Source organism: Myxocyprinus asiaticus, chromosome 6 (assembly GCF_019703515.2).
Source record: "Myxocyprinus asiaticus isolate MX2 ecotype Aquarium Trade chromosome 6, UBuf_Myxa_2, whole genome shotgun sequence".
Classification (NCBI taxonomy): domain Eukaryota; kingdom Metazoa; phylum Chordata; class Actinopteri; order Cypriniformes; family Catostomidae; genus Myxocyprinus; species Myxocyprinus asiaticus.
The window spans coordinates 33,848,194-33,875,489 of NC_059349.1; the positions used below are offsets into that span (position 1 = coordinate 33,848,194).

The 27,296-nt window shown below is 37.7% G+C and overlaps 2 protein-coding genes across 6 annotated transcripts in view; one reads left to right on the forward strand and one right to left on the reverse strand.

The window, feature by feature from the left end:
* The window catches only part of LOC127442139 (uncharacterized), a 439,805-nt gene that overhangs the window by 120,362 nt on the left and 292,147 nt on the right, over positions 1-27,296 (forward strand). The gene's annotated exons all lie outside the window — the stretch shown is intronic.
* LOC127442124 (nucleolar transcription factor 1-B-like) lies at positions 1,345-24,063 on the reverse strand. 5 transcript variants are annotated; one of them, XM_051699933.1, is made up of 20 exons: positions 22,989-24,063; positions 20,371-20,475; positions 20,053-20,234; positions 19,718-19,801; positions 18,686-18,841; positions 18,444-18,508; positions 18,226-18,346; positions 17,943-18,053; positions 17,686-17,813; positions 17,277-17,418; positions 17,091-17,132; positions 16,854-16,967; positions 16,597-16,746; positions 7,450-7,578; positions 6,900-6,985; positions 6,588-6,777; positions 6,085-6,132; positions 5,517-5,648; positions 4,495-4,608; positions 1,345-3,769 (listed from the first exon to the last, which is right to left on the reverse strand). In XM_051699933.1, the coding sequence occupies exons 2-20, from the start codon at positions 20,426-20,428 to the stop codon at positions 3,677-3,679; spliced, it is 2,145 nt and encodes a 714-aa protein (XP_051555893.1). In that variant the 5' UTR covers positions 20,429-20,475; positions 22,989-24,063; the 3' UTR covers positions 1,345-3,676. The 5 variants fall into 5 exon arrangements, with proteins under 5 accessions (XP_051555893.1, XP_051555896.1, XP_051555895.1 ...); XM_051699936.1 differs by having other exon boundaries at positions 5,583-5,648; positions 22,989-24,062; XM_051699935.1 differs by having other exon boundaries at positions 4,495-4,611; positions 5,583-5,648; positions 22,989-24,062.

The following is a 27,296-nucleotide window of genomic DNA, read 5'->3' on the forward strand; positions in this document are numbered from 1 at the left end:
CTCGAGAGGGGCCGGAGGAGGGAATCCAGCAGGCACGGGACCTCACAGATAACGGCAAGAACTGGGAATGCTTAACAACTTCTCAAAGGATATCTGACACCGGTAGCAAAATGAACGCGTTAAGCAGTATTGTATTCAGAAATGACAATCATGCTCTCCTAAAAAACATCATGCTGATCAACAGAACTGATGTGTATCACAAACAGAGATGACATTGAGAGAGAGAGTGATGCATATTAAAGTACCATTTCTGTGAGCTGTATCATTTTGAGTCACTTTCTGACCCAGAAACACCACTTTCCAATGGTATAATTAGTATGTTTCCATAACAAACCATTGGCTAGAGATATAATTTAGATGCTTTCCTGTTTACTCTAGTGCATAAAACTCAAAATGTGTCTATGGGACAAACTGACTCAAAGTTATAAAGCAGGAGGTGACATACTTCAATATGCATGGTCACATATTCTCTCAGCTCAGCAGACAACATTTCTTTATTTCACAAAAAAAAAAAAAGAAAAAAAAAAGAGGGAAAACCTTCATTTCACCTAAGTATTTTAACTGTTAAAATAAATTCAGTTGCATAATGCTGTAATGTTCTCTCAGACTAGAAACTTAAGTTTCACTTTTAATCTTAATTAAAAACAATAGTAAAATTCTCATCAAATGGAAATATGTATTTTAGAGACTAGGAGACTGACTGCAGCGTTTGGTTCACGTGAGGGATGGATGCTGTCATAACCAGTGTACCAAGGGCATAAACCTGTTTCAATCAGTTTCCAGTAATCTGCATCATAAAAAATTGGGAAAACAACAACAATAATCATGTCTTAGTAACTGCATTTAAAAGAATATTCAATACAATATATAATAAATCAATACCATATATTCAATGAAAATTAAGATCAATCAAAGGCATTTGTGGAATAATGTTGATTACCACAAAATGTAATCTCGACATGTCCATCCTTTACTTAAAAAAAAAAAAAAAAAAAAATATGGGTTGCAGTGAGGCACTTATAATGGAAGTGAGTGTGGCCAATCTGTTAACATTAAAATACTGTTTCAAAAGTATAGACATAAGACAAACAACACACATTTTAACATTTTAGTGTGATAAAATTGCTTACTAATCTAAGTTACAGTACATCCCATTTTACAACTTCGTTACCATGATGACGTAACACTGTAAATCCCAAAATTACCTTAAAAACGACATCACTTTACAGCTTAAATTATACTCAAGTTTTAACAGAATAATTGCAAGTGCTTTTATAACATAATACATTTAAAAAAAAAAATATTGTCCAATTCCATTTTAAGTGTCTCACAGTAACCTCCATCTTTGCTTTTTTTTTTTTAAGAAGGGATGTCAAAATAATTTTTGTGGTAATCAACATGCCACAAATTCTGTTGATTGAGCTTAACTTGTATTGAACCAGAAACATTTCTTTAAAGCAAGTTAAAATATGGTTATAAAAGAATCTTTCCTTTGCATACATGCTTTCTCAAATCAGCAAAGACAGGAGCATCCTTTAAAAGGCCTCTATCATTTTTTGTAATAACTTATTTAAACATTTGACACATTTTGGTACACACTACTATCCATATACTAAAAGTCCTACAAGAGAGTACAGCTGAAGTCAGAAGTCACTTAGGTTGAAGTCATTAAAACTCATTTCGTAACCACTCCACAGATTTAATATTAACAAACTATAGTTTGGCAAGTCGTTTAGGACATCTACTTTGTGCATGACATGAGTAATTTTTCCAACAATTGTCTCCAGACAGATAGTTTCACTTTAAATTGACTATATCACAATTCCAGTGGGTCAGACATTTACATACACTAAGTTAACTGTGCCTTTAAGCAGCTTGGAAAATTCCAGAAAATGACGTCAATCCTTTAGACAATTAGCTTCTGATAAAAGGTGTACTGAATTAGAGGTGTACCTGTGGATGTATTTTAAGGCCTACCTTCAAACCCAGTGCCTATTTGCTTAACATCATGGGAAAATCAAAAGAAATCAGCCAAGACCTGAGAAAACAATTGTGGACCTCCACAAGTCTGGGTCATCCTTGGGAGCAATTGCCAAATGCCTGAAGGTACATTCATCTGTACAAACAATAGTACGCGAGTATAAACACCATGGGACCACGCAGCCATCATACTGCTCAGAAAGGAGACGCATTCTGTCTCCTAGAGATGAACATAGTTTGGTGTGAAAAGTGAAAATCAATCCCAGAACAACAGTAAAGGACCTTGTGAAGATGCTGGAGGAAACAGGTAGACAAGTATCTATATCCACAGTAAAATGAGTCCTATTTTGACATAACCTGAAAGGCTGCTCAGCAAGTAAGAAGCCACTGCTCCAAAACCGTGAAGATGGGGGTGGTAGCATCATGTTGTGGGGGTGCTTTGCTGCAGGAGGGACTGGTGCACTTCACAAAATGGATGGCATAATGAGGAAGGAAAATTGTGTGGCTGAAGCAACATCTCAAGACATCAACCATGAAATTAAAGCTTGGTTGCAAATGGGTTATCCAAATTGACAATGACCCCAAGCATACCTCCAAAGTTGTGGCAAAATGGCTTAAGGACAACAAAGTCAAAGTATTGGAGTGGCCATCACAAAGCCCTGACCTCAGTCTGATAGAAAATTTGTGGGCAGAACTGAAAAAGTGTGTGCAAGCAAGGAGGCCTACAAACCTGACTCAGTTACACCAGTTCTGTCTGGAGGAATGGGCCAAAATTCCAGCAACTTATTGTGAGAAGTTTGTGGAAGGCTACCCAAAATGTTTGACCCAAGTTAAACAATTTAAAGGCAATGCTACCAAATACTAACAAAGTGTATGTAAACTTCTGACCCACTGGGAATGTGATGAAAGAAATAAAAGCTGAAATCATTCTCTCTACTATTATTCTGATATTTCACATTCTTAAAATAGTGATCCTAACTGACCTAAGACAGGGAATGTTTTCTACAATTTAATGTCAGGAATGGTAAAAACTGAGTTTAAATGTATTTGGCTGAGGTGTATGTAAACTTCTGACTTCAACTGTATGTGAATATCAATTTCCTCATGTATCTGAAAATACACAAATGAATACAAGAGAAAAAAAAGTGCATTTATTACAGGGGATCTGCAACAGAATGATCCAAACAAGAGTGAGCAGCTCGTATAGCCCTCTTATCCCCAGCAACTGACTGAGGCAACCAAATATGAACAGGATTCATCTCCTCCATTTCAAAGTTTCTCACGCCTAGCATCCAACTCTGAGCAACCCTGATGCTTTCAAAATTTATAAAAGCTCAACCGTCATAATCAAATTAATTATTTTTCTAGTTAAAATAAAAAAAGACAAAACAAACAGCCAACACAGATTTTTAATAATACACCTATATAAAGGCAATAAAAATAGTTGCTATTACCACACAAGTAACACAGCTCCTTTAAAAGAAAAAAAAAGTTGTCCGTATGACTTTGCCTTTCATGTGGACATGGTGATGGGGTGAGCTGTTGTCCCCCATCTTGTCTCTCGCCCTGTTACGATAAGGAACCAGTTTACTGCATGCTGTGAGCTCACAGCTACAAGGCCCCCTCCCATTTTCTTGGAGGGATTTTGCTAGGGGGTGTGTCCGGCACAGCCCCCTCTATGAGGGGGTGGGACAGGTTAGTCCGAATCAGAGTCACTACTGTCTTCAGATGATGAGCTGCTGGAGCCATCTGACTGGTCATCATCATCGTCGTCTTCATCGTCGTCATTCTGCGTACCATGCATCAAAATGTAAAGATTTATTTTTAAATGAATAACTCTACATTATGCCATGATTTTAGATTAAAGCTGAAGTATGTAATTTCTGCCCCACTAACGCCACCAAACGGAATTGAAAAAATACTCTATTTTCAAAATAGCTTTCTGAATACGCCTTCCATCTGCCACTGGTCAAACAGAGATAGTCCTGCCCCCAACTCGCAACATTGCTCGAGTCAATATTATTGTGTTTATAAAGACAGGTCGCTGAAAACAAAGAGAGGAATTTTAATAGCGCTACAGAGACAAAGTGCTTACCATTTTCGAGAAAATGAATCTATAAATGGCTTAATATTTCTATGCATATTAAGCTGGGATAGGAGAAAGAATCTTAAAAGAAAAAGTTACATACATCAGCTTTAAATTTTTAAGCTAAATATAACTGAAACAAAACTAAAGGCACAATTCAAGAAAAATTTAAAATGATGTCATTTACTCCCCTTGTGTTGTTCCAAACCTGTAAGACTTGCATATTAGCCCACAGTCACCATTCACCTTCATCTTTTTCCCATATACTTAAAGTGAGTGTTGACTGAAGCTGTCAGTCCCTAACATTTTGCCATCTCCTTTAGTGTTCCACGGAAGTCATAAGGGTTTGGAACAATATGAGGGTGAGTAAATGATGACAAAATTCAAATTTTTGGGCAAATTATCCCTTAATATGTTACAAAATTAACCTCATCATCTTCATCATCATCATCACTATCTGAGCTCCCAGATGATTCATCATCTTCATCCTCGGAGTCTGAAGTGTCTGTTTTTTCATCATCATCATCTGAGTCTGATGTGTCCTGCTGGAAATCACAGTCACACTTTTCACAAACAGGCCCTCATATACATAGCTCACAGTATTGCATACACACCATCAGCATAAATCAGTTGAAGTTAAAGGGATAGTTCACCAAAGAATCTAAAATCTCTCATCATTTACCCTCATGACATCCCAGATGTGAAGGAAATACTTTCTTCTGCTGAACACAAAGATTTTGGAAGAATATTTCAGCTCTGTAGGTCCTAAGTGAATAGTGGCCAGAAATCTGAAGGTCAAAAAAAGCAGATAAAAGCAGCATTAAAGGACCCATAAGACTCCAGTGGTTAAATCCATATCTTCAGAAGTGATATGATACATGTGGGTGAGAAACAGATCAATATGTAAGTCCTTTTTTACTCTAAATCTCCACTTTCACATCTGAAAGTTACATGTTTAGTTACACTTTCATATCTGACTTAAATATTGATCTGCTTCTTACCCACACCCATCATACCTCTTTTGAAGATATGGATTTGACCACTGGAGTTTTATGGGTTACTTTAATGCTGCTTTTTTCTGCATTTTGGACCTTAAGATTTCTGGTCACCATTCACTTGCATTGAAAGGACCAACAGAGCTGAAATATTCTTCTAAAAATCTTTGTTTGTGTTCTGCAGAAAAAAGAAAGTCATACACATCTGGGAGGGCATGACGGTGAGTAAATGATGAGAGAATTTTGATTTTGGGGTGAACTATCCCTTTAAAGCTGAAAACACCCTAATACATTCTGTTATCAACCTAAAAATGCCTGAAAACTTTTAGGAGTCCATTTTGTTGATTGTAAATATTGCAGATAGTAAACAAATCTACAATCCTTCAGTCCACAGCTTTTAGCTGAGACTTTGTGTAGCCTGTGTGGGTGAGTGGCCCAGAGAGAGCGGGCGTTACCTTGGCCCGGTACGCCATAGAACGCTTGCCCCCCCCGACACCCACCGGCGTGGCTCTGGCACCTACCGCCTTCCCCTTGGTGACACAGACTTTTCCCCCAGAACCTCGTGCTTTCGTTGTGCTTCGCCGTTTCTGTGAGGGCAGAGAAAGGGTGGGGGTGGGAATGGGGGTGCAAGGATAGAGCAGCACAGAAAAAAAAACACGTTCAAGCTTTAAGCAATGATTAGTAGCCCTATAGTGCAGCCCTAAGAACATTATTCATTCAAGTCATGTTAGTTTGATCCAAGAAATGTGCGATTCTGAATTGGGAGAAAGGAAATAAAACCATATCTGATGGCACAGATAGATATGGTGGAAAACAGCATCTACAAGCAAAGACAATCAACTAATTAAACAACTAGAGTGCCTCATCTTGCCATGCAGTGCAGGGCATCTCAGTAGATAGAAGGATAAATCTCAATCTCAGCTATATGAATGCTTTTAGAATGGCTGTCTGAGACATTACACTATACAGAGCATTGCATTCTAAAGAGTGAATCAAAGTCACAAAAACTGAGTGATTACTTACTGTAGTGGAGAACTCTTTATAAACTGCACGCTCCTGAGGAGAAAGTGACTACAAAAAGAGCAGAACAGAGAATAATTAATCATTAATATTAGATTACAACAAATCTCCAAAATTGTATTTTATAATTAAAAACAATTCACAGAGAGGGTCCAGATCTATTTGTGTAATTAAAAACGTGTCTACATGTTGTACAGGGTTCCCACACCTTTTGACCTGTGAATTGCCAGGACTTTCCCAGTTTTGGGATTGCAGGATAAGGGATTTTTCTAAATCCTTTTACAGAGATTACACTCACAAAGAACACTTTCTTGCTGGTGAAATATTTTAGAGCAGAGCATCATTAGAAAAATTTACATTCACTATTGAAATTTCCACAACTTTTTTCTTACTTTCTATGACATAGCCTGGACTGGAAATTACAATTTTAAAATGTTCTGATATTTCCAGGTTTTCCATGATGGTGGGAACCCTGGTTGTAGCACTGGATGACTTAAACTTCCTACCTTTAGCCAGGCTTCAAGCTCAGCTTTGTACTCTAGCTGTTGCTCCTCCACCTGTTTTTTATATTTGTCCTTCTGGCTCTGGCTAAGCTTATGCCATCGTTTGCCGATCTCCACCATGCGCTCCTTCAGGCTGAAGTGATTTAGCTCGCCGTTGGTTAGGAGCTCCTGAGAGAACATTTGATAACCACTCCTGAGGTTTCAATAGAGGCAAAGAAAGATTGAACCAAGGAAAAACAGGACAAAAGCAGATAAATAGTATTTTTTTAATAAAAGTGTCTCTCAAAAAGCCATTAGCTAAAATGCATCACTCACACAGGTGGCTTTTTGGGCTCTCCATCAAATTTCGGTTTTCTTTGTCCCTGTCCTGACAGAGCCGTCCTCATCTCTAACAGCTCTCTCTGCAGGAGAAAACAAGAAGGGCATTTGCAAATAAAGAGCCTATTTTCATTGGTTCTAAATGCAAGGACAAGACACAAGACAATTACATATTTAAATACTCATGGAAACAAAGGAGCAAGCTGATAAAACAAACAAAGACATATTTACACCACACATCGACATTTCAGATTCATGGCCATATTCAAGAATAAGTGACACACAAATGAAGACTTTTAAACATCACTGCAACGACGGTGAATGACAAAGTTTCACTAATAATCCGATTTTGACTGTAGCTCGAAACACCACACAGAGCATATACAAGGACACATTGAGATAAAAGTGCATCCATTATAGACCCCCCACCCCCTGCCCCCTCCACCTCCACCTCTATTCTGGGGAGGAGGAAATTTAGGGTGACCAACATTTTGACATTTCTTCAGCACAGGTGAGAAGACAGTGGTCAAAACGTCTGGTCACTGACCACGGTCCGGTACTGAACCTCGTATCGCTTCTGGTCCTCAGCAGCCTTCTTGATCCAAGGAATCTTCTCCTTCTTTTCCATGGCCTTCCAAGCAGCTTCCATTGCATTCTGTGCTTTCTTCCGGTCATTCTGCAAAGAACAGAGCAAGTTTTTTAGGTTGTTGTTTCTAGAAGCAATAAGTGTAGTGGTAGACTAACCCATGCACAACCTGGTGCAAAGTTTCCAGCGTCAAATATTTATTTTATTTTTTCCTGAAATTCTGTATGAAGTGACAAAATTACAGCAAATCGGGACATATTTGAGGTTTAATATATAGCTATGTGGGGCAGGATTTTAGATCAATGAGATTTCACTGTGGTAGAAACCAAGCAACCCTCAAAATGTCTTGGTGCTTGCTGCAGCCGAGTAGGACAAGAAGTCAGATTACGTAAGTCAAAGCAATTTATTTATAAAGCACTTAAGCAATTAAAAACAACGAACTGTTGACCAAAGTGCTGTACAATAAAAATAATAAAAAAAACATAAAAAGTAAGTATAAATGCATAAATAAACAAAAGGATGTGTTTTTAACAGAGATTTAAAAGTACGTTGGAGCTGTTCTTCTAATGTGCAGGGGTAAACGGTTCCAAAGCTTCAGGGCCACTATTGCAAAGGCATAGTCATCGCTTAGCTTGAGTCTGGACCTAAGGACAGTCAAAATCCTCTGATCAGAAGACCTAAGAGATCTAAGGGGCTTGTGTATATGCAGAAGGATAGAAAGAAAGGACGGCACTAGCCCATTTAATGTAGGGCTGGGCAATATTGCATAAAAATTAAATCTCGATTTTTTCAACTTTAAAATGTACTCTAACATGATTCAAATGGTATGTTCTTTATTAGAATGCAAGGCAACCTGGTTAGAGAAATCCAAATTTTTTTCATTATCGGAAACAAAGGTGTGCAAGAAAAATGTACAAATGCACCACAGGGGGAAGTTGTCAGAGTTTAAATGTAAAATAAATTAAAATCTAATAAACCCAGATGTTCAGAAATAACAGAATAAGAAACTGCAAAATAATTCTTAGCCAGTGTAGGTATTCATTTGATCTAAACCAAGTCTATCTAGAAAGCTATCTAGAAATCAATATCTATAAATTAGCAAGTTTATCTAGAAAGTAATCACTGTATATCAAACAATTTGTGTGTACATTCATAAACCCCTGCAGATAGAGACAAACCCTCTAGCGGTTCACGCTGAGCAGTGCATCAATATTAAATAATTTATAACATTACAATTCAACTAGCAAATTTTGTCAAAATGATCGCTTGCCAAATGTTGGCTACAGATGCAGTACACTTGAAACACGTCACAGAGCAAAGCAATAATTAGCAATCTATATGAATCGTCATGGTAAAAGGAGTGGTGGATGTTTGATTCTCCCATATAAAGCCTCTCCATGATTTGAAATGAAGCGCAATAACTGTCAAGTAACTAAAGCTTTTTTAATGGGTAAAAAGAAAAGAAAGGAGACCGTTCTTCAACATGCGCACGCATTAAGACAAGTGCTATTAATTATTTTTCTCTACCTTATTCAGTCTTTGGTGGATTTGCAATGTATTAACAATAGCATTTGCAATATTGTTTTCTCGTCAAAACGCAAATTCGAATTAATCGGAAAAATCGGGAAAACCGCCCAGCCCTCCTTTAATGATTTACATTTTAAATAACAATGTAAAAATGATTTATGATTAGCGTGGAAGAGATCAGATTTATCAATTTATTGCATTGCCTCTGGCTGGGGCATGGTATAATTGTTTAAGGCTCTGGGTCCAGTTGCAAGAAACCTATTAAGTTGAGAAAAACCTTGGTTATAATTGTAAGGGTACTGTAACCAAGGCCCTGTTTACACCTTGCATTAACATGAGTTTTAGATGGTTGGATCGCTGTCGGATAGCACTTGACCACATTAAATAACAGGTGTAAATGCACCTAAGATGTATTGTGATCGGATCACTGAAACCACATTTGGAGGTAGTCAGGAAGGTGTAAATGCAAATACTTTTTTGCTACTTAAGTATTAAAATTATGTGACGAGGTTACGCTACAGTCATCCATTATGAAAGTACTGTGTTGCTCTTTCTTTCCATCCATTTTCCATAGCCACTTGTCCTATGCAGGGTCACGGGTAGTGCTGTAGTCTATCCCAGCTGTCTCGGGCTGAAGGCAGTGAAACACCCAGGACAGATGGCCAGTCCATCACAGGCAGCACAGGCAGACAAACTTATTCACTTAACCTGCATGTTTTTGGACTGTGGGGGAAACCGGAGCACCCGGTGGAAACACACACGAACACAGGGAGAACATGCAAACTGCACAGAAAGGCCCAGTTGAGCCAGGACTTGAACCCGGAAGCTTCTTGCTGCGAGGTGACAGTGCTACCCACTGAGCCGCCCCCTTTTTTCTTTCTTGTGGCAAAAGAACAGGCAACAGGCACTGACGTTTTGCAATCTTATCACCAGAACAATTAACAAAATTCCATTAATTATTCCATTGGAATACACTTGGAATATCAAGACTCTCTCCTCAAATCTACATCTGTTCGCATCACTCTCTCTTAATGAAATCCAGCTAAAGAATATCCAGATACTATCCAGATATGAAAAGCATGTTGATGCAAGGTGTAAATGGGACCTAAAGGTTTTCTTAACTGAAGTGGTTTCTTGAAACCAGCTGCTTGTTTGTTGGAAAAAGACTGCAGGATTAGTCCCTAGTAAGAGTGATGAATGAACTGGAAGTTCACTGAGATAACAACTTTGTTCCAACATTGTGTCCTTGAGCATGACAGCAAAACACTGAGCGCGTTTACATGTACGTTCTTACACCGATTATGTTTAATAAGCTGACAACGCGTGCGGTCATGTAAACGCAATAAACTGCGTTCCTTTATCGGCGTAAAGTCCATAAACGGCTTATGAATAACCCGATCGACACAGGTAAAGTTTTACCCATTACGCCGATTTCGCATGCCATGTAAACACCTTACCATGGCTCATCCAATGTGCGCACGTGTTGAGCGCATGCCTCTTCACGGTTTGATGTCAAAGGCAGAGAATAATGCAATTATTTCAAATGTCATGTAAACACAGATTTCTTGCCTTGACAGATTTTTTAAATAAGCAAATTTTAGGGGTCTGGGTAGCTCAGCGAGTATTGATGTTGACTACCACCCCTGGAGTCGCAAGTTTGAATCCAGGGTGTGCTGAGGGACTCCAGCCAGGTCTCTTAAGCAACCAAATTGGCCCGGTTGCTAGGGAGGGTAGAGTCACATGGGGTAACCTCCTCGTGGTCGCGATTAGGGGTTCTCGCTCTAAATGGGGTGCGTGGTAAGTTGTGCGTGGATCGCGGAGAGTCACAGCACGTGAAGGCTCATGCTATATATACAGATATACACATACATACATACATACACACACACACATATATATATACATACATACATACACACACACAGGGTTGGGAGAGTTACTTTTAAAATGTATTCCACTACAGATTACATGCTGTAAAATGTAATTTGTAATGTATTCCGTTAGATTACTCAAGGTCAGTAACCTAATCTAAATACTTTGGATTACTTCTTTTTAAAAAAAAAAAAAAAAAAATGCCAGTACAGTTAGACAAAATACACATTAAAATATATTCTCTGAAAAACCTAATATCTTACGCAGTGTTGCTTCTAAAACAAGATCAAGCAAATTGATCTTGTTTTAAGGATTGTTTTATATTTTTACAGGAAAACAATACAGAAATTCACTTCAAGAATCACATTTTTGCACTAATATCAAAGGAAAAATGTATGATAAAAAAAATATGATCATGCCTGGTAACAGGTGTATGTAAAAGGATTAGATATAGCTTAGCATAAAGCTAAATGTTCACATGACAGTTTACACAAAGTTTATTTCTATTTCTGCTGCTTCAAACTTAATTCAAACTTCTCTCTCTGCTTGTATGAATGTAACATATCTTAAGAAAGTGTTTCACCACTGTTCAAAAGCTCTTTGGATTGCATCATTTATATGGATAAATGTTTGTCAACTGAATAGACTAAATATTAAAATGTAAAAAATGGCAATAAAATACTAAGTTATCTCTTAGTATTTGATTAAGTGATCAAAATACTTTTTGAATATAACTGTATTCTGATTACCAACTATTTAAATTCTAAATGTAGAGGAATATAGTTACGATTAACCGCATAATTTTCCATAGTTAATGGCAATTAATCACAGATTTTGAAAGTGCTGAAGTCTGACCCAACATATACTTCTTTTCTTGTCAAAATGCATTTATTTCCTTTTTAGGGAAAGAAAACAAAACAATATGTAACAAGATAATGCTTTATTAATATTTTCCAAACAAAGCCTTCCACCATATAAAGATAGAAATGCACTTAAATAGCATCAATTCAAATAACATTAAACATTTCCCAAAGTCTAAGCGTGAGTTTGACTAATTGAAAAAAACAGTCCCCACATATGTTGCATATTCATTGCAATGGGCATTAAATCTCTTAAACTCTAATCGTCCACAATATTAATAAGCCGGTATACAGATCTGCTTTTCTACAGCAATTGTGAAGCCGTGTTTATAATTCGCGTCAGGCCGTCAATGCCAGAGTCAAGCGCCGCTTTGATCTCCACATGAAAAGCGCTTGCAGTCGACGTCTCATTCTGCGTTTTTGTGATAGTTAAGAATTCACCTGCTTCTGTGGTAATTAAATTGCACCTTACAGAGGTTGCCAAGTACTTGCTTTCTGTCACAAGTTCCATCTGGGCTTTTGTACATACAAATAGCATTAAGAGGTCCTTTCCCATCACTGTTGTGTATGTTGTAGTGTGTGCATCAGTGTAATGACTCTGGGCGGACACATTACAAAGTATCCACTCTGGTCCCACCAGTGTTTTTGCTGGTTTATGCTTTATTAATGGTAAACGAGTTAATCACGATTAAGAAAAAATAATGCGTTAAACTTTAAAGGGGTCATGTCATGAGGAATCTAATTTTCCTTGATATTTTGACATCTAAGATGTCATTCTACTATAAAAAAAAATACTGTAAATTCCAGAACTCAAAACTTAATCCCCAATGCAAAAAAAGCTTTTATTGAAACCAAGCTGCCAAAACGTCCCATTCTCTAATTTTGCGTCAACCCTACACCACTTGGGGTACTCATTAATTCAAGACAGCAACAACATCAACGCCTATTTTAAAACCATAATTTCCATGGCCCGCCCACTGGTGCTCACTTGGCTCATAAACGGAGACAGAGAGAAGAACAAAAGGCCTACTGTCTGTGGCCTAACTACTCCTGAACAGGAAAGGGGACCCATCTGGACTATTTTGAATTATTTTTGTATATAAACATGTACTACACAGATGTCTTTGACAGTTGTCATCTCTCGGCACACTTTTAAAAGACACAGTGTCAAGTTTCAACTCTGAAGAGTTTCATCAGTTTCTGTGGCTCCTATTGTATTGTTGCTTAAACTGCTCAACAAACTGTTCTTTCACCTATCAGCGCTATTTTTAATTGCTGGTGTATGTAAACACACACTAGACGTACGTCTTTGACCGTTTGTTTTCAGCAATGTGCACCTCAGTGCAGGATTATAAACTGGATGTGTGCATCTTGTGATTAAAGCAGTCATAAAACGAGTCTTTGCCAAGGAACTGTCACTGAAGGATATGGGACAGTTAAAAACACTATTGGACTCGATCAAAAATGTAAGTAAACAGTTCCATTCATTAATATTTCCAATGTCATGATTGTTTATGATGCTAACACGCTGTCTACACAGGTCGCGTCCGTTGACGCAACAGCTTGAAGCTGTCTACACCGGGCGCAAAACGGAACGGGACATCTGTTCGTTTACTGTTGGAGTGACACCATCATGGGCGCTTCCATGGTAGACAGCATAATTGATTATAGCGTCCAGTGTAGACAAGGTGTGAGTGTTAACAGTTGTGCTTGAGATGAATAGTGTAATATATTCGTATGCAATTTGTTGGATGCACGTTATGTGTAAACCGTGAAATGTACATTTCTAATGTTTTGGTTCTTGTTTATTCTCTTTCGACTGAGTTTCAAAAATGGCTGAATTTGAGGGGCTGCATGCTGTTAGCCAATCATAACAGAGGGCGTTTACATTGACGTTTAAAGGTGGAGCGGAGGCAAAAATTGAGCTTTTCAGAAAGATTTTCAGAGACAGGATGGAAAATTATCATATATTACAAAATATTACTATTTTGGTGAAGAAAAAAACAACTTTACTAACATTATCAGTGGACCTTGGGGAATATAATGAAACTATATAAAAAAAAAGAAAAAAAAGAAAAAAAAAAGAGCATTTCATGACCCCTTTAATTAATCACATTCAGCTCTAATATATATTTATATGTGTGTGTGTATATATATATATATATATATATATATATATACACACACACACACACACACACATACACACACGCGCATACACACACTGTATATACACACACACACACACACAATGGCGGCCAAAAGTTTGGAATAATGTACTATTTGCTGTTTCGGAAGGAAATTGGTACTTTAATTTACCAAAGTGTCATTCAACTGATCACAAAATACAGTAAGGACATTACTGATGTAAAAAAAACAGTACCATCGCTATTTGAAAGTCATTTTTGATCAAATCTAGACAAGCCCCATTTCTAGCAGCCATCACTCCAACACCTTATCCTTTTTTTTTTTGTTTTTTTTCCTCCACTCAATTTGGAATGCCCAATTCCCAATGCACTTTTAAGTCCCCATGGTCGCGTAGTGATTCGCCTCAATTCGGGTGGCGGGGGACAAATCCCAGCTGCCTCCGCGTCTGAGAATGCCAACCCGCGCATCTTACCACATAGCTTGTTGCCACGGAGACATAGCGTGTGTGGAGGCTTCACACCATCCACCGCGTCATCCACGCTCAACTTACCACGTGCCCCACCGAGGGCGAACCACATTATAGCGACCATGAGGAGGTTACCCCATGTGACTCTACCCTCCCTAGCAACCGGCCAATTTGGTTGCTTAGGAGACCTGGCTGGAGTCACTCAGCACACCCTGGGATTCGAACTAGCGAACTACAGGGGTGATAGCCAGCGTCTTTTACCACTGAGCTACCCAGGCCCCCTTCAACACCTTATTCTTGAGTAATCATGCTAAATTGCTAATTTGGTACTAGAAAATCACTTGCCATTATATCAAACACTGCTGAAAGCTATTTGGTTTATTAAATGAAGCTTAACATTGTCTTTGTGATTGTTTTTGAGTTGCTACAGTATGCAATAGACTGGCATGTCTTAAGGTCAATATTAGGTCATAAATGGCAAAAAAGAAACAGCTTTCTCTAGAAACTCATCAGTCAATCATTGTTTTGAAGAATGAAGGCTATACAATGCTTGAAATGTCCAAAAAATTTAAGATTTCATGCAAAGGTGTACATTACAGTCTTCAAAGAGAAAGGACAACTGGCTCTAACAAGGACAGAAATAGATGTGGAAGGCCAGATGCACAACTAAACAAGAGGTTAAGTACATCAGAGTCTCTAGTTTGAGAAATAGATGCCTCACATGTCCTCAGCTGACAGCTTCATTGAATTCTACCCACTCAACACCAGTTTCATGTACAACAGTAAAGAGAAAATTCAGGGGTGCAGGCCTTATGGGAGGAATTGCAAAGAAAAAGCCACTTTTGAAACAGAAAACAAAAAGAAAAGGTTAGAGTGGGCAAAGAAGCACAGACATTGGACAACAGATAATTGGTAAAGAGTGTTATGGATCGTAACCCCATTGAGCTTTTGTGGGATAAGCTAGACTATAAGGTGCGTGAGAAGTGCCCAACAAGACATCATCCATGGCAAGTGCTACAGGAAGTGTGGGGTGAAATGTCACCTGAGTATCTGGACAAACTAACAGCCAGAATGCCAAGGATCTGCAAAGTTGTCATTGCTGCACGTGGAGGAGTTTTTGATGAGAACTCTTTGAAGTAGTTTAAGAAGTTCTGAATATTTTTTTTCTAATTGTAATAGTAATTTTTCACATTATTAATGTCATTGTGATCAGTTGAATGCCACTTTGGTGAATAAAAGTACCAATTTCTTTCCATAAGAGCAAAATCTGTACATTATTCCAAACGTTTGGCTGCCAGTGTATGTGTGTGTATATATATATTACACACACACACACACACACACACACACACACACACACACACACACACCGATCAGCCACAACATTAAAACCACCTGCCTAATATTGTGTAGGTCCCCCTCGTGCCGCCAAAACAGCGCCAACCCGCATCTCAGAAGAGAATATTCTTCTCACCATAATTGTACAGAGTGGTTATCTGAGTTACCGTAGACTTTGTCAGTTCGAACCAGTCTGACCATTCTCTGTTGACCTCTCTCATCAACAAGGCTTTTCCGTCTGCAGAACTGCCCCTCATGGATGTTTTTTTTTTGTTTTTGGCACCATTCTGAGTAAATTCTAGAGACTGTTGTGTGTGAAAATCCCAGGAGATCAACAGTTACAGAAATACTCAAACCAACCCTTCTGGCCCCAACATTCATGCCACGGTCAAAATCACTGAGATCACATTTTTTCACCATTCTGATGGTTAATCTGAACATTAACTGAAGCTCCTGACCCGTATCTGCATAATTTTATGCACTGCAGTCACATTACTGGCTGATTATATAATCACATGAATAAGTCGGTGTACAGGTGTGCCAAATAAAGTGCTCAGTGAGTGTATATACAGTATATACATACAGACACACACTTACACCTTAATAAGGATTCAAGTAATATGTATGTTTAAAGATAATATTTTGGAGAATCTCACAAAAGTTTGAGGACAGAAACTTTATCAATAACCAAGAAACATTTTTAAGTTCAATTTAGAAGCGACATCAATCTCTAAGTGCCTGGAACGCTTCCTCAGTATTAACAAATCTGAATGGTCTCTTTTCAAATTACACGGTTCTTAAACCATTTGGTAAGACAAAGGTTTCCTTCTTTAGTATTCTGTGATCCAATCATGGGTCTTTTTCCATTTTATGAAAAACACCAGCTGTTGCTCTTACCCTGTATTTTGCAAGATAGTCTCCTATCACGCTCTGCTGCCACATCTCCTCAGGAGTCTTCGGCGTTTCAGGGAGCCGTGTTTTCTTCTTACCATCTCGCTTCTCTTTTGAAAGCCCATGTGCCCCATGATCCAGCTCAGGGTCACGACCCTTACATCACAACAACAAGAAACTAAGCTGTCATTCTGAAAACACTGATTCAAACACGAGCAAAGTAGTGTCTAGTTTAAAAACAAGATCATCTCAAACATGCCCACCTTCACAGATGGGGATTTAGCCCTAAGGGGACTGCCAGCACCCGCCAAGCCCAGCTTGGTGCCTCCCAGCTTCTCCTCCCCCAACACACGATCCCTTTCCTCTTCTGGGAGACTCTGCAAAGGGAAAGAGATTGAAGCAAAGGGTCAAAAAAGCAGAGCCTCCTTTTGAAGCCAGAATTAGAAATGTCTGCTAGTTTGCTTTTTTGGTAATAGTACGAATTGTGGTACAATTCTTACCTCAATAAACCTCTGAAGGTCAATCTCATACTGTTTCTTTTTCTGTAAAGACAGTTATAAACATTGTCATTTTTAGTTAGAGTAAGGCTAGTGTTAAAGTAACTACTGTTATTAAGTTATTCTATATCTCCATCACAGAAACTATTTTACAATTAAAGCAATCCAGTGTGGATGGGGCTGCCAGACCTGTTCGCATCGTTTCTGGAACATATCTTTCTCTTTCTGAGTCATAATCTTCCACTGCTTACTGCATAGCACCATTCGCTCTGTACTTGGCACGTCCTTCATGTTTACCATTAGTTCAGCACAGTACAGAGAATACCCATTCCTGCAGAACATAACCATAATAATAACATACACAAATAACAGAAAATCCCTGCATGTATTTTAGCAACTGTAACCATACAGACAAGAACTAGTTGTTGATTTAAAAAAGCTCAGATAACTTCTATTTTAACAGCAGCATTCTTGGAATCAGGGGCAACATTTTTCTAAGATAAAACTGTATAAGCCATGCAAAATGCAAAAACAACTAAGTTAAGAGACACCTTCATTCCTGAGAAAAGCAAATGACACTTTGTGGTCTGATACTTACGGTGGCGGTTTGGTTGGTCGGCCATCAGACTTGTCCTTGAGCTGCCGTTCAGCCTTGGTCAGGACAGACTTGACATGCTCCTCAGAGTTTGCATCTGGGTGAGTTTCAAAATATGCTCTCATGCTGTCCTGTGTAAAAAAAAATAAATAAAAAATAAATATATATATATATTTTAGGTAGAACCTCAAAATTCCCTTTATCTGTCAAATCAACAGAGACTTCATTGCCTTAGCCTGATTAAAAATATGAAATCATACCTCATATTGTTTCTGCAGCTCTAATGCTTTACTGATCCATTTCAACCTTTTCTTGTCTGGGAGTTGGGACCACTGTCTCCGTAATGCTTCTTTCAGCTCCTTCTGACTCACCTATAAGTATCAGGCAAAGAAAAGTCCATTTACAGGGCCTGATGTCCATAAATAAACAGTTAAAATGAAGGGAATTTTTTTTTTTCACTGGTCTAGGTTTGTTATCTAAGTTCATGATTACTGTTAACATTGAAGCTATTTATTTTCCGCTACCTATTTATTTTTCAATTACCTCTGGGTGAACTTTCATGTAGGTCTTCTTCTCATGGTTGTACCACAGCTGCTGAGGGGTCTTGGGCTTCTCTGGGAGGTCTGATTTCTTTCTCTCCTCTATTAAATCTGGGTGGTCCTCCCTAAAAAGAATGGAAGCTTCTCACTGAATCACCAATAAAACAAAAACAACAACAACTTGTGTATGGTATTTGTGTATGGAGAAAAGTGGACACTAACTTGAATCGTGCCATGTTCTTCTCAAAAGCCTCTTTTTCTCTCTGGAACTCCTGAATGTACTTGAGCTGACAGAGTAACAATATGTTTCACAAAACAACAGATGATCTCACTGGTAATATTTATAAGCAATTTACTGTAACCAAACAATCCCCTCTAAAAGTCTATGATAGTAATGTCATTGTACAAATACAAGACCTGTTTCATATTACAGCAAACACTCAACCATTCATACGCACACTAACCTTCTTCTTTTCAGGAAGCTCCTTGTATTTTTTGGACAGAATCTTGGTAAGATCCAAGTTGCTCATCTCGGGGTGGATTTTTGCATACTTGGCTCGCTTCTCCATAAAGAAGCGAAAGTAGGGTGTAAGGGGTTTCTTTGGGAAGTCTGGGTGGGTCTGCAACAGAGATAAATGCAAAACACCATGAATTAACTAAAATTCACATAAAGCATCTGTAACAATCTTAATCTAGTCAAAAAAATCATGGACTAAAAGGTTGGTTGGCGAAAGCGTTTTTTGATTTCAACGATAACAAATACGTGACGAAAAAGACATGTTGTTGACAATTTAAACCCGGGTTAATTACTTTACTCAAGCGCATCCTACTTATACATGAGATTAATCACTATATCCACAACATATATGTAATATTACAACTTACATCTACTCAAACAATGAAGCAAGTGAACAGGTGAACTTGAACTAAACTACACATTAGTCATAATATGCACAACTTGCATTGTGAATACGCTGATTCCGTAAAAACTTGCTACACGCAATGCAATATGCTAAACTGACTGAATACAGGAAAACGAATAACAGTCTCTAAAGCATGAAGAATTCAGAGTACAGTAGGCTAACTTCTAAAGAGCAGCAAACACTTAAGTATATTAATTTTATTCGATTATTTCATGAGCTCAGGTTTTCACAAGGACAGTTGTACAGTATTTTGTATGTAGCCCATCTTTTATATGTTTGATACATGTTTGAATTAAGAAAAAGTTCATACATTTTTTCTAAATGTTTGAATATTTGATTAAAGTTTGGTCTGTTACAGTTTGACACATTTTTGCTCACTATCATCAACTAATAGATATTATTTTTGTTGACTAATATTATAGCCCACTTTAGTCAGAGTATATTGACTAAAATTAATGAATATGACATGACGAAATGTTGACTAATTTTAAAGGACATTTTTGTCAAAAAATGTCCTTTAACTTTAACAATCATCTTTAACATTTGGCTAAAAAAGAACTTCAGCAATCTCACCTTCAATTTCTTCCCTTTGTAAGGGTTCTTCACATATTCAATAGCGTCCACAATGAGCTCTGTCATTGTTCTGTATTTACGCACCTGGGGGGGAATCAAGTCCTATTATTGACATTATAAATGAGTACAAATATCAATTAATAAGCAATCAGTGATTCTATTATTGTCTGATAATACAACATATACAACAATACATTGAAAAGATTCATATTTGCCTTCAAAGTTTGAAGAAAATCTGTAAGTGGATTATCTAAGGAACATGTCTTTAATATAAACACCTATCAGTGTTATTTGGAATTCAGGCATTTTATTGCTTTGGCTGGAATTTGGCTCACCTCTGTGGAAACTTTTTGCCATTTCTGCTTACACATATCTCCAGTGAAACCCCCAAACCCCACTTTCTCCCAGTCAAAATGAGACTCTGTGGTTTTATATTTCATTGTGTCTCCATCAGGTAGCAGACTGCGTATCCTCTCCAGCAGTGTCAGACAGTCCTCTTTGCTCCATGTATCTACAACTAACACACACAGCGCACACTGAATTACATTTGATGTGTTGTTGAACATTATTTTTGTATGGGCAAAACCAAATAAATGTGTCAATACATGAATAGATACGCTAATAAATCCACTATCGACATCATGCAAGCATACCTGATTCACTTTTGATTCGTCCAGTCTGAGAGCCAGACACACTAGTGCTGCCATTCATGATGACAGTTCAGTAAGATCCACCTTGACACTTCAGTGGCCAAGTGGCTGTATGGAGAGAGAAAGAGAGCAAAGGTAGGTTGAATCACAAAACATATTGTTTGGAAAGAACTGTACGGTGAGATAAGGGGGATGAAAGAAAGCACATAAGTGAACTGGAAGCAAAAGATCCTCATTTACTCATCCTCATGCCATCTCATGTGTATGAATTTCTTCTGCAGAACACAAACAGATATTTTTAGAAGATTATTTCAGTTCTGTAGGTCCATACAATGCAACTGAATGGTCTGACCTTTCAAGCTCCAAAAATCACATAAAGGCAGCATCAAAGTAATCCATAAGACTCCAGTGGTTAAATCTATGTATTCAGAAGCAATATGATAGGTGTGGGTGAGAAAGAGATCAATGCTTAAGTGTTTTTTACTATAAATCTCCACTTTCACATTCTTAAAGTGGAGATTTGTAGTAAAAAAGGATTTAAATATTGATCCGTTTCTCACCCAAAGTGACTGTGTCACTTCAGAAGTCATATATTAAACCACTGGAGTCGTATTGTTTTCTTTTCTGCCTTTGTGATTTTTGGAGCTACAAAAGTCTGGCAAACATTGACTCACATTGAAAGGACCTACAGAGCTGAAATATTCGATAAAAATATTTGTGTTCAGCAGAGGAAAGTCACACATCTGGGATGACATGAAAGTAAGTAAATGATGAGAGAATGTTCATTTTTGGGTGAACGATCCCTTTAATACATTTTGTGAACGATCGTCTAACTGTGATACGATATACAAAATGTACTGTGGATCTCATCACTGCCACCCAGAGGAACATGTGCCCATGCTCCGCCTCTCAACCATCACGAGAAGAGGCTTCATCACGTCGTAGCCATCCACACCAGTGCATCAGCGGCGGCGAACGGTAGGAAATCGTGAACCGTAATTTCCCAATAATTATCAATGATCAACCTGCGATTTAACTGTATTAATCTCTAGCGATCGTCTTAAAAGTAACATCCAGATGCAAGACCGACAAGACGCCTTGTTTAACAGGTCAAGTCATGCCAGGATTTAAGGATGCGAGAGAAACTCAAGTACTCGGGGCTTGTGGTCATTTAAGGAATAAATGGCAGAAAGACTTTTCTTGGGATTATGTAACCAACGCCAGCGCGACGCATGGAGGAAAACGATCCTTGCGAGTGTGCATTTGTGTCCGCGGAAGCCTCGGTGTCTCCTCCTGTCCTTTCAGCCTGTGTGTGTCCCGTTCTCCGCTAGTGCTCACTATCTCCACGCTGACAGTACTGTGCACTCGTATGCGAATAATTCACTGTATATGGATACATTAAAAAATATCAAGGACCTCATATTTTCAGAATAATGAAAGATATTCTCGGAACATTAGGATTCAGCACACATTACATAAGTTTTAGCATCTATTTGGGACATACAATAACAGATCGTGCAGTTCGTGTATTTTACCTACAAAAACAAAGTCCGATATGTGGTACTGTGTTGTGTAGAGGTCCTTTTTACCCATCTGTTTGTCAGTATCACAATATCATGGTTTTGCATATTCTATGAATGTCATAGCTCTCATTTTGGCTGCAATATACAGCAATATTCTGTACATCACTTCAGCGTGTTTGGAAAATGCGTGTCCGCGTCCCTCGCGCGCTTTGCCGTCGCTGCGTACCCGCACAAAGCGCCGGTTTCCCGGTTACAGTGTCATCACCGCCCGCGCGCAAGGTCAACCCGAGCCAAAAGATCGAAAAACAACAACAACAACAAAAATAGATTCTCTCTGGAACATTTAGTATTTCCCGTTACAAGAAAACATTCTTATTCGTACTGTATTCTAAATGTTTTGCTAATTACTTCTGGCAGAAAGTCCAAACTGCCCAAAAAATGCAAAGTGTATTATTAGAACAACTCTCAGTAACAAAATGACCGCCTATTTATTACATATAATCTTGTAAAACACTCTAATTTACTGACAAATTGATCATAAAATTACGTTTCCTGAAGCGTACCGACCGTTAGTCTATTTGTAACCCCAGTAATGGCGTCCTTATTCCGGCAGGAGTCACCACGCAGCTTCCGCTGGCACGAATGCCTAAGCTAGCGCGCGAGCTCTTGGCGAAAGTGCGTGGAATCCTGCTTACATCGATTATATATGTGAACTGTTGTTTTAATATCTACATATTAATAATCTCCCTGCATACTGTCGACAAACGTTCCAATGTACGATCATGGATATTTGGACAATTTTGCAGGGGAAATGTCAATATCCACACACACACACACAAAAAAAACATTTTCATTTTAAAATAAATTCTGTCATAAATATACGTTGTTAAATGATTGATTCTGGTCACATGTCAAATATTTGTGAGAGCATACGATTTTTGGTTGACTCCGAATTAAAAATAAAGGTATGAGCGGGCGCCTGTGCCTTCCCTCACCCCAGAGCCTTCACTGCAGAGCCGCCATGAATGTTACAAAGACTCGGGGACGAGCAATTTGAAAACCGTTCCAAACGGCTTCAAAAATGATCAAAAATCTTACCTTTTTCAAAACCCCGTCACGGATGGACTTATTGATTAGCGACGTCTTCGTGTTACGCAGTTTTATTGTATTTAAGGATCTGTTTTTTAGCCGTAAACCCCGGGGAGTCAGATCGAAACGAATCCGACAAAAGGAGCGTCTGGTTCGGTATGAAACTCCGCCCAGCGCCGCAGGGGGAGGAACTCCGAGGGAAAACATGCGAGGAAAAAAAAAAAGACAAAGGCGGAGGCTTAAAATTAAATAAATACTTTAATTTATAAGATTAGTGTACATTTTCAAATGATAAGAGTAATATTTGTATTCATTTATTGAAACATTTTGAAGCTGTATTTTGTCAGTTTTCAAACTCACTTAAGCCATCTAAGTACTATTAGCTAATTTACCACCATTCAGATAACAATAATAAACTACGTTAATGTTAGTTCGTAGTTGCTTGAAAGCTTTCTTTTCATAGCCGGATATTTAACGTTACAACCATATCGACAGCGTCCTATGCAAAAGAGCAGGTTTAGCCAACACATATAGCCGACTTCAAGTGCTAAAGCGATTCGTTTGGGCGCCCACGTTCATTCCGCTGCAGAGGCCACACAAACTGCCGCTGTGCGTTCCCAAAATTAATTAGTTGTAATTAGACTGTTGAGTTGGGCTTCATCGTGCTATTTGATGTTAAACAACACAATAGTGGTGCAGAGATGATGCAGACTTATTGCTGTTGTGCTTAAAGTTCCCTCGCTGGAATTTGGGCTTAGAAAGCACGATTACTGAGGTACCGTTTTCTCTGAGAATAAGCAAATGTGCCATAACTATTCTAGCCCTATCATGCTCTCTGATTGTACACAGTGGTCACGTTGTCGGAGATTTCTTTATGTGAAATTGGCCAATGGCACGGGGAAAGGAGGAGACAGCTATCTGACTCAACCCCTTCAGTTTGACCAGGCCTGGGGAGAAAAGATGCTTCGTTCAGATCATAAAGGGGTCATTATCTAAATATGGTGACAAACATGTCCCTTGATTTTTTTTAGTCATGAAAAGGATTTCATATAATCAAATAGTGAGTATTGAATAGTATTCCTTCAGTTCTTTCTGGTCCAAAGAAACCCCATTTAATAAAATGAAATGCTTTGACGAAGTGAAATTAATTGCTTTTATATGTATATATATATATATATATATATATATATATATATATATATATATATATATATGAACTTGCTAATTGCCAGAAGAAAAAAAAAAACTTTGCCCCTTCATCTTGTACACCACTTCTATGACATTTACAGTTATTTATGTGTTTATTTTTTACACATTTTTTTTTTAGATCAAGCATTATTGCAAGGCCTAACAAGTGTGCAAAAAAGCCAAACAAAATAAGTAATTAATCATTTACACAGAGTGTTTGTCCCTTGATGTCATGTCATTGGTGTTATCGATGTTAAAAATTTGTATTTTGAAAATACAAAAAGTTGTGGAAAAGAACTTCCAAGATCAAAGTTCAGATAAAGAAGGCTGCTCAGTGCATATAATTATTTTCCCAGCAAGTTATTCATTTAAAATAAAACTACTTGTTTTCACATGGTTCATTTAAATGTCATTAGTGTTACATTGTTCAATGTGCATGTAAAATATTTTTTTATTTTAGTTGATTTAATGGTATGATTGATTGATTTTTGTCTGATCAGTGGTGTTTGTTATATGATGCTATTGACGCCATCCTAGAAAAAAAATAAAAAAAATAAATATATATATATATATATATATATATATATATATATATATTAAGAGAATTTGTCACTGGTGTTACAACGCTTGCTTCATTTGTCAAAAAATAAATACAAAATAAAAATATAAAACAAATGCTGTCCTTTATGAATAAAAATAATTCAAAGTCATGTTAAAAAATGTTTACCCTCAGATTTTATGGGCGAAAACCGAACTGAATTAAATTCAATTTACATTTAAATACTTTGTAAGTTGGAAAATCAACTTTTTTGAGAATGACCCAAAGATGACTGTAGAGAGAAAATAATTTGAGCATAAGTCAGTAGTACCATACATGTTACATCTATCTGTTATGTATCAGTGCAAACTGCATGTCTCATGAACTGAGGGTAACAGTGAGTAATTCAAAAGTATTATGCTGAATTTTGATTTTCTTGCCTTATCAAAATCATGCAAGCTGAATATGAAATTTGAGATGTAAATAATGTGTAGCTGAACAACAGTAGTTAGGTTAGGTTATTAGAAAATTGCCAATTTTTAAACCCGTTATAAGAAATTGTTTAGAATAATGACCGTAAAATAGAATAACCATATAGATCATTATGACAAAAATAAATATTCTTAAAAAAAAAAAATATATATATATATATATATATATATATATATATGTATGTGTGTGTGTGTGTGTGTGTGTGTGTGTGTGTGTGTGTAAGTATATGAATGACATTAAAGTGATTCATTTTATGGTGCATACAGTATCTGAGGCATGAGGCCTACTCTCAAGCCTTGTTAATACTTTCGACTGGCACCGCTGCAGGAGTACTTTCAAGACAAGTCATTCCACTCGGCGGCCATCTTTGAAACGCTCCCGGTCAGCTATTTTCTTTGTATACAAGCGGCTTATAGGACAGCTCCTATCTACTTGAATGGGGAAATACCGGTATTTAAGAGCTCCTTATGAACGACCTAAATCTCCCAAACAGCTGGTCAAGATTACGATCAAATAACATATTTCAAATCAGCAGTTAGTTAGTTAGAAGTTGTGCTTCTTTAGCTCTGAACACGCTTTTTTTCTCCAGGCTGGTTCAGCTAATGTGCATGCGCGTTCTCGAGTTGACTGACAGGCGATGTCCGTATCTAAAAGGTCATTGGCTCTTTTACCTGTAAGGCGGGACTTCCTATTCTACATCTGCCATATTGGGTGTTCCAATTTCTCCTATTCATTTTAATACAAGTGGTCCGTCTCGGGCTAAATAGTCTCTGCCAAGCACCAAGGTTGCAGTGTTTTCCAAACGACAGACGGCAGTGCAGAGAAAATATCGGATAATCCAGCAAGAAACAGCAGTGAAGAAGTGCTTTGACGCGTTCCCGCCTTATTTAGCAACGTTTTATATATATATATATTTAAATATCGAGAGTAAATGTATAACATTATGCTTATTGTTATATTACCCTGGAATTAGTTTTAAAAAATGAATTACCACAGCTGCGAGGGGGTTTCTATTACAGCTGCTGAGAGAGTGACAGTCAATTTGGCATCTTCTCTGACTGTCTTAATCCACCCCTCTTTATTTTTTCCTCTTCTGGAAAGTCATTCAAATGTAATAGTGGATTTTTTTATTTTGGTCTTGGAGCAAATGTGTAAGTGAAAATAATATTTGCTGTGATCTCCCAGTAGTAAGCTATTGTCTGTCTGTCTGTCTCATGCACTATGATACTAGTGTTTTATAGCCTATATATTTACTATATATTTTAGAGCCTATAATCAAGATGATAACTTATACATTTAAAATAATTGTATGAACTCCAATTACATTTAAATACACGTCAATAAAAATATTACGTGGTGACGTCACTTTGTACGCGCGAATAAAGTATAACCAGGCATTGGGGTGGGGCTTCGTTGCTACATCCTTCGAAAAACCATGAGATGGCAGCAGCATGAATAGAGTGAGCAAGCCTTCTTGATTGCACAAGTATTGTATTATATATTTCTTACTTAATGTCTGTGGTGTGCAATTCACTTGCGCCAGTCTGCCCTGCTGTTTGAATCTAGTCAAAATGAGTATGATTCAAAATGGTAAATTCCAGTATAATACATGGCTTGAAATCTGATTATTACAGTACGGTTTTTGGAGATGTGAGATAAAAGTGAATGATGAGTGTGGCTAAACTTTCTGCCTAACATCACATTTTGTGTTCCACAGAAGAAAGTAAGTCATACGAGTTTGGAACAACATGACGGTCAGTGAATGATGACAGATTTACATTTTTCGGTGAACTATTCCTTTGACTCTCTTTATGACTTTTTAAATTGGCATTCAATGGAAATGGGAATTTCCGCATTAAAGGTGGAAATTTTTACTACCATTAAAGGTGTAAATTTAGTCTTTGTGGCATCTTGGACTTACACTGACACCTAGCGGCTTGGATGAAGCATAATTTAAAATCAATAGTTTTCCATTTCAGATGCCATTGAAGAAATTTAGTTTTTCACAGTCAGCCATGATTACTTTAATCAGTGAGTGAAAGTGTCAAATAACAGGACGGTTACTGAAATTAAGCGAGTAGTATTCGGCTGGTCATGTA

What these genes read in the sequence shown, in the direction of transcription:
- LOC127442124 (XM_051699932.1), bottom strand. Translation starts at nt 20,428, where the DNA reads ATGAATGGCAGCACTAGTGTGTCTGGCTCTCAGACTGGACGAATCAAA. An exon ending in AAGAACATGGCACGATTCAA is followed by an intron (nt 18,347 to 18,443) that starts GTTAGTGTCCAC and finishes CATTCTTTTTAG; the next exon opens with GGAGGACCACCCAGATTTAA. An exon ending in ACCTTCAGAGGTTTATTGAG is followed by an intron (nt 16,968 to 17,090) that starts GTAAGAATTGTA and finishes TTCCCTTTGCAG; the next exon opens with AGTCTCCCAGAAGAGGAAAG.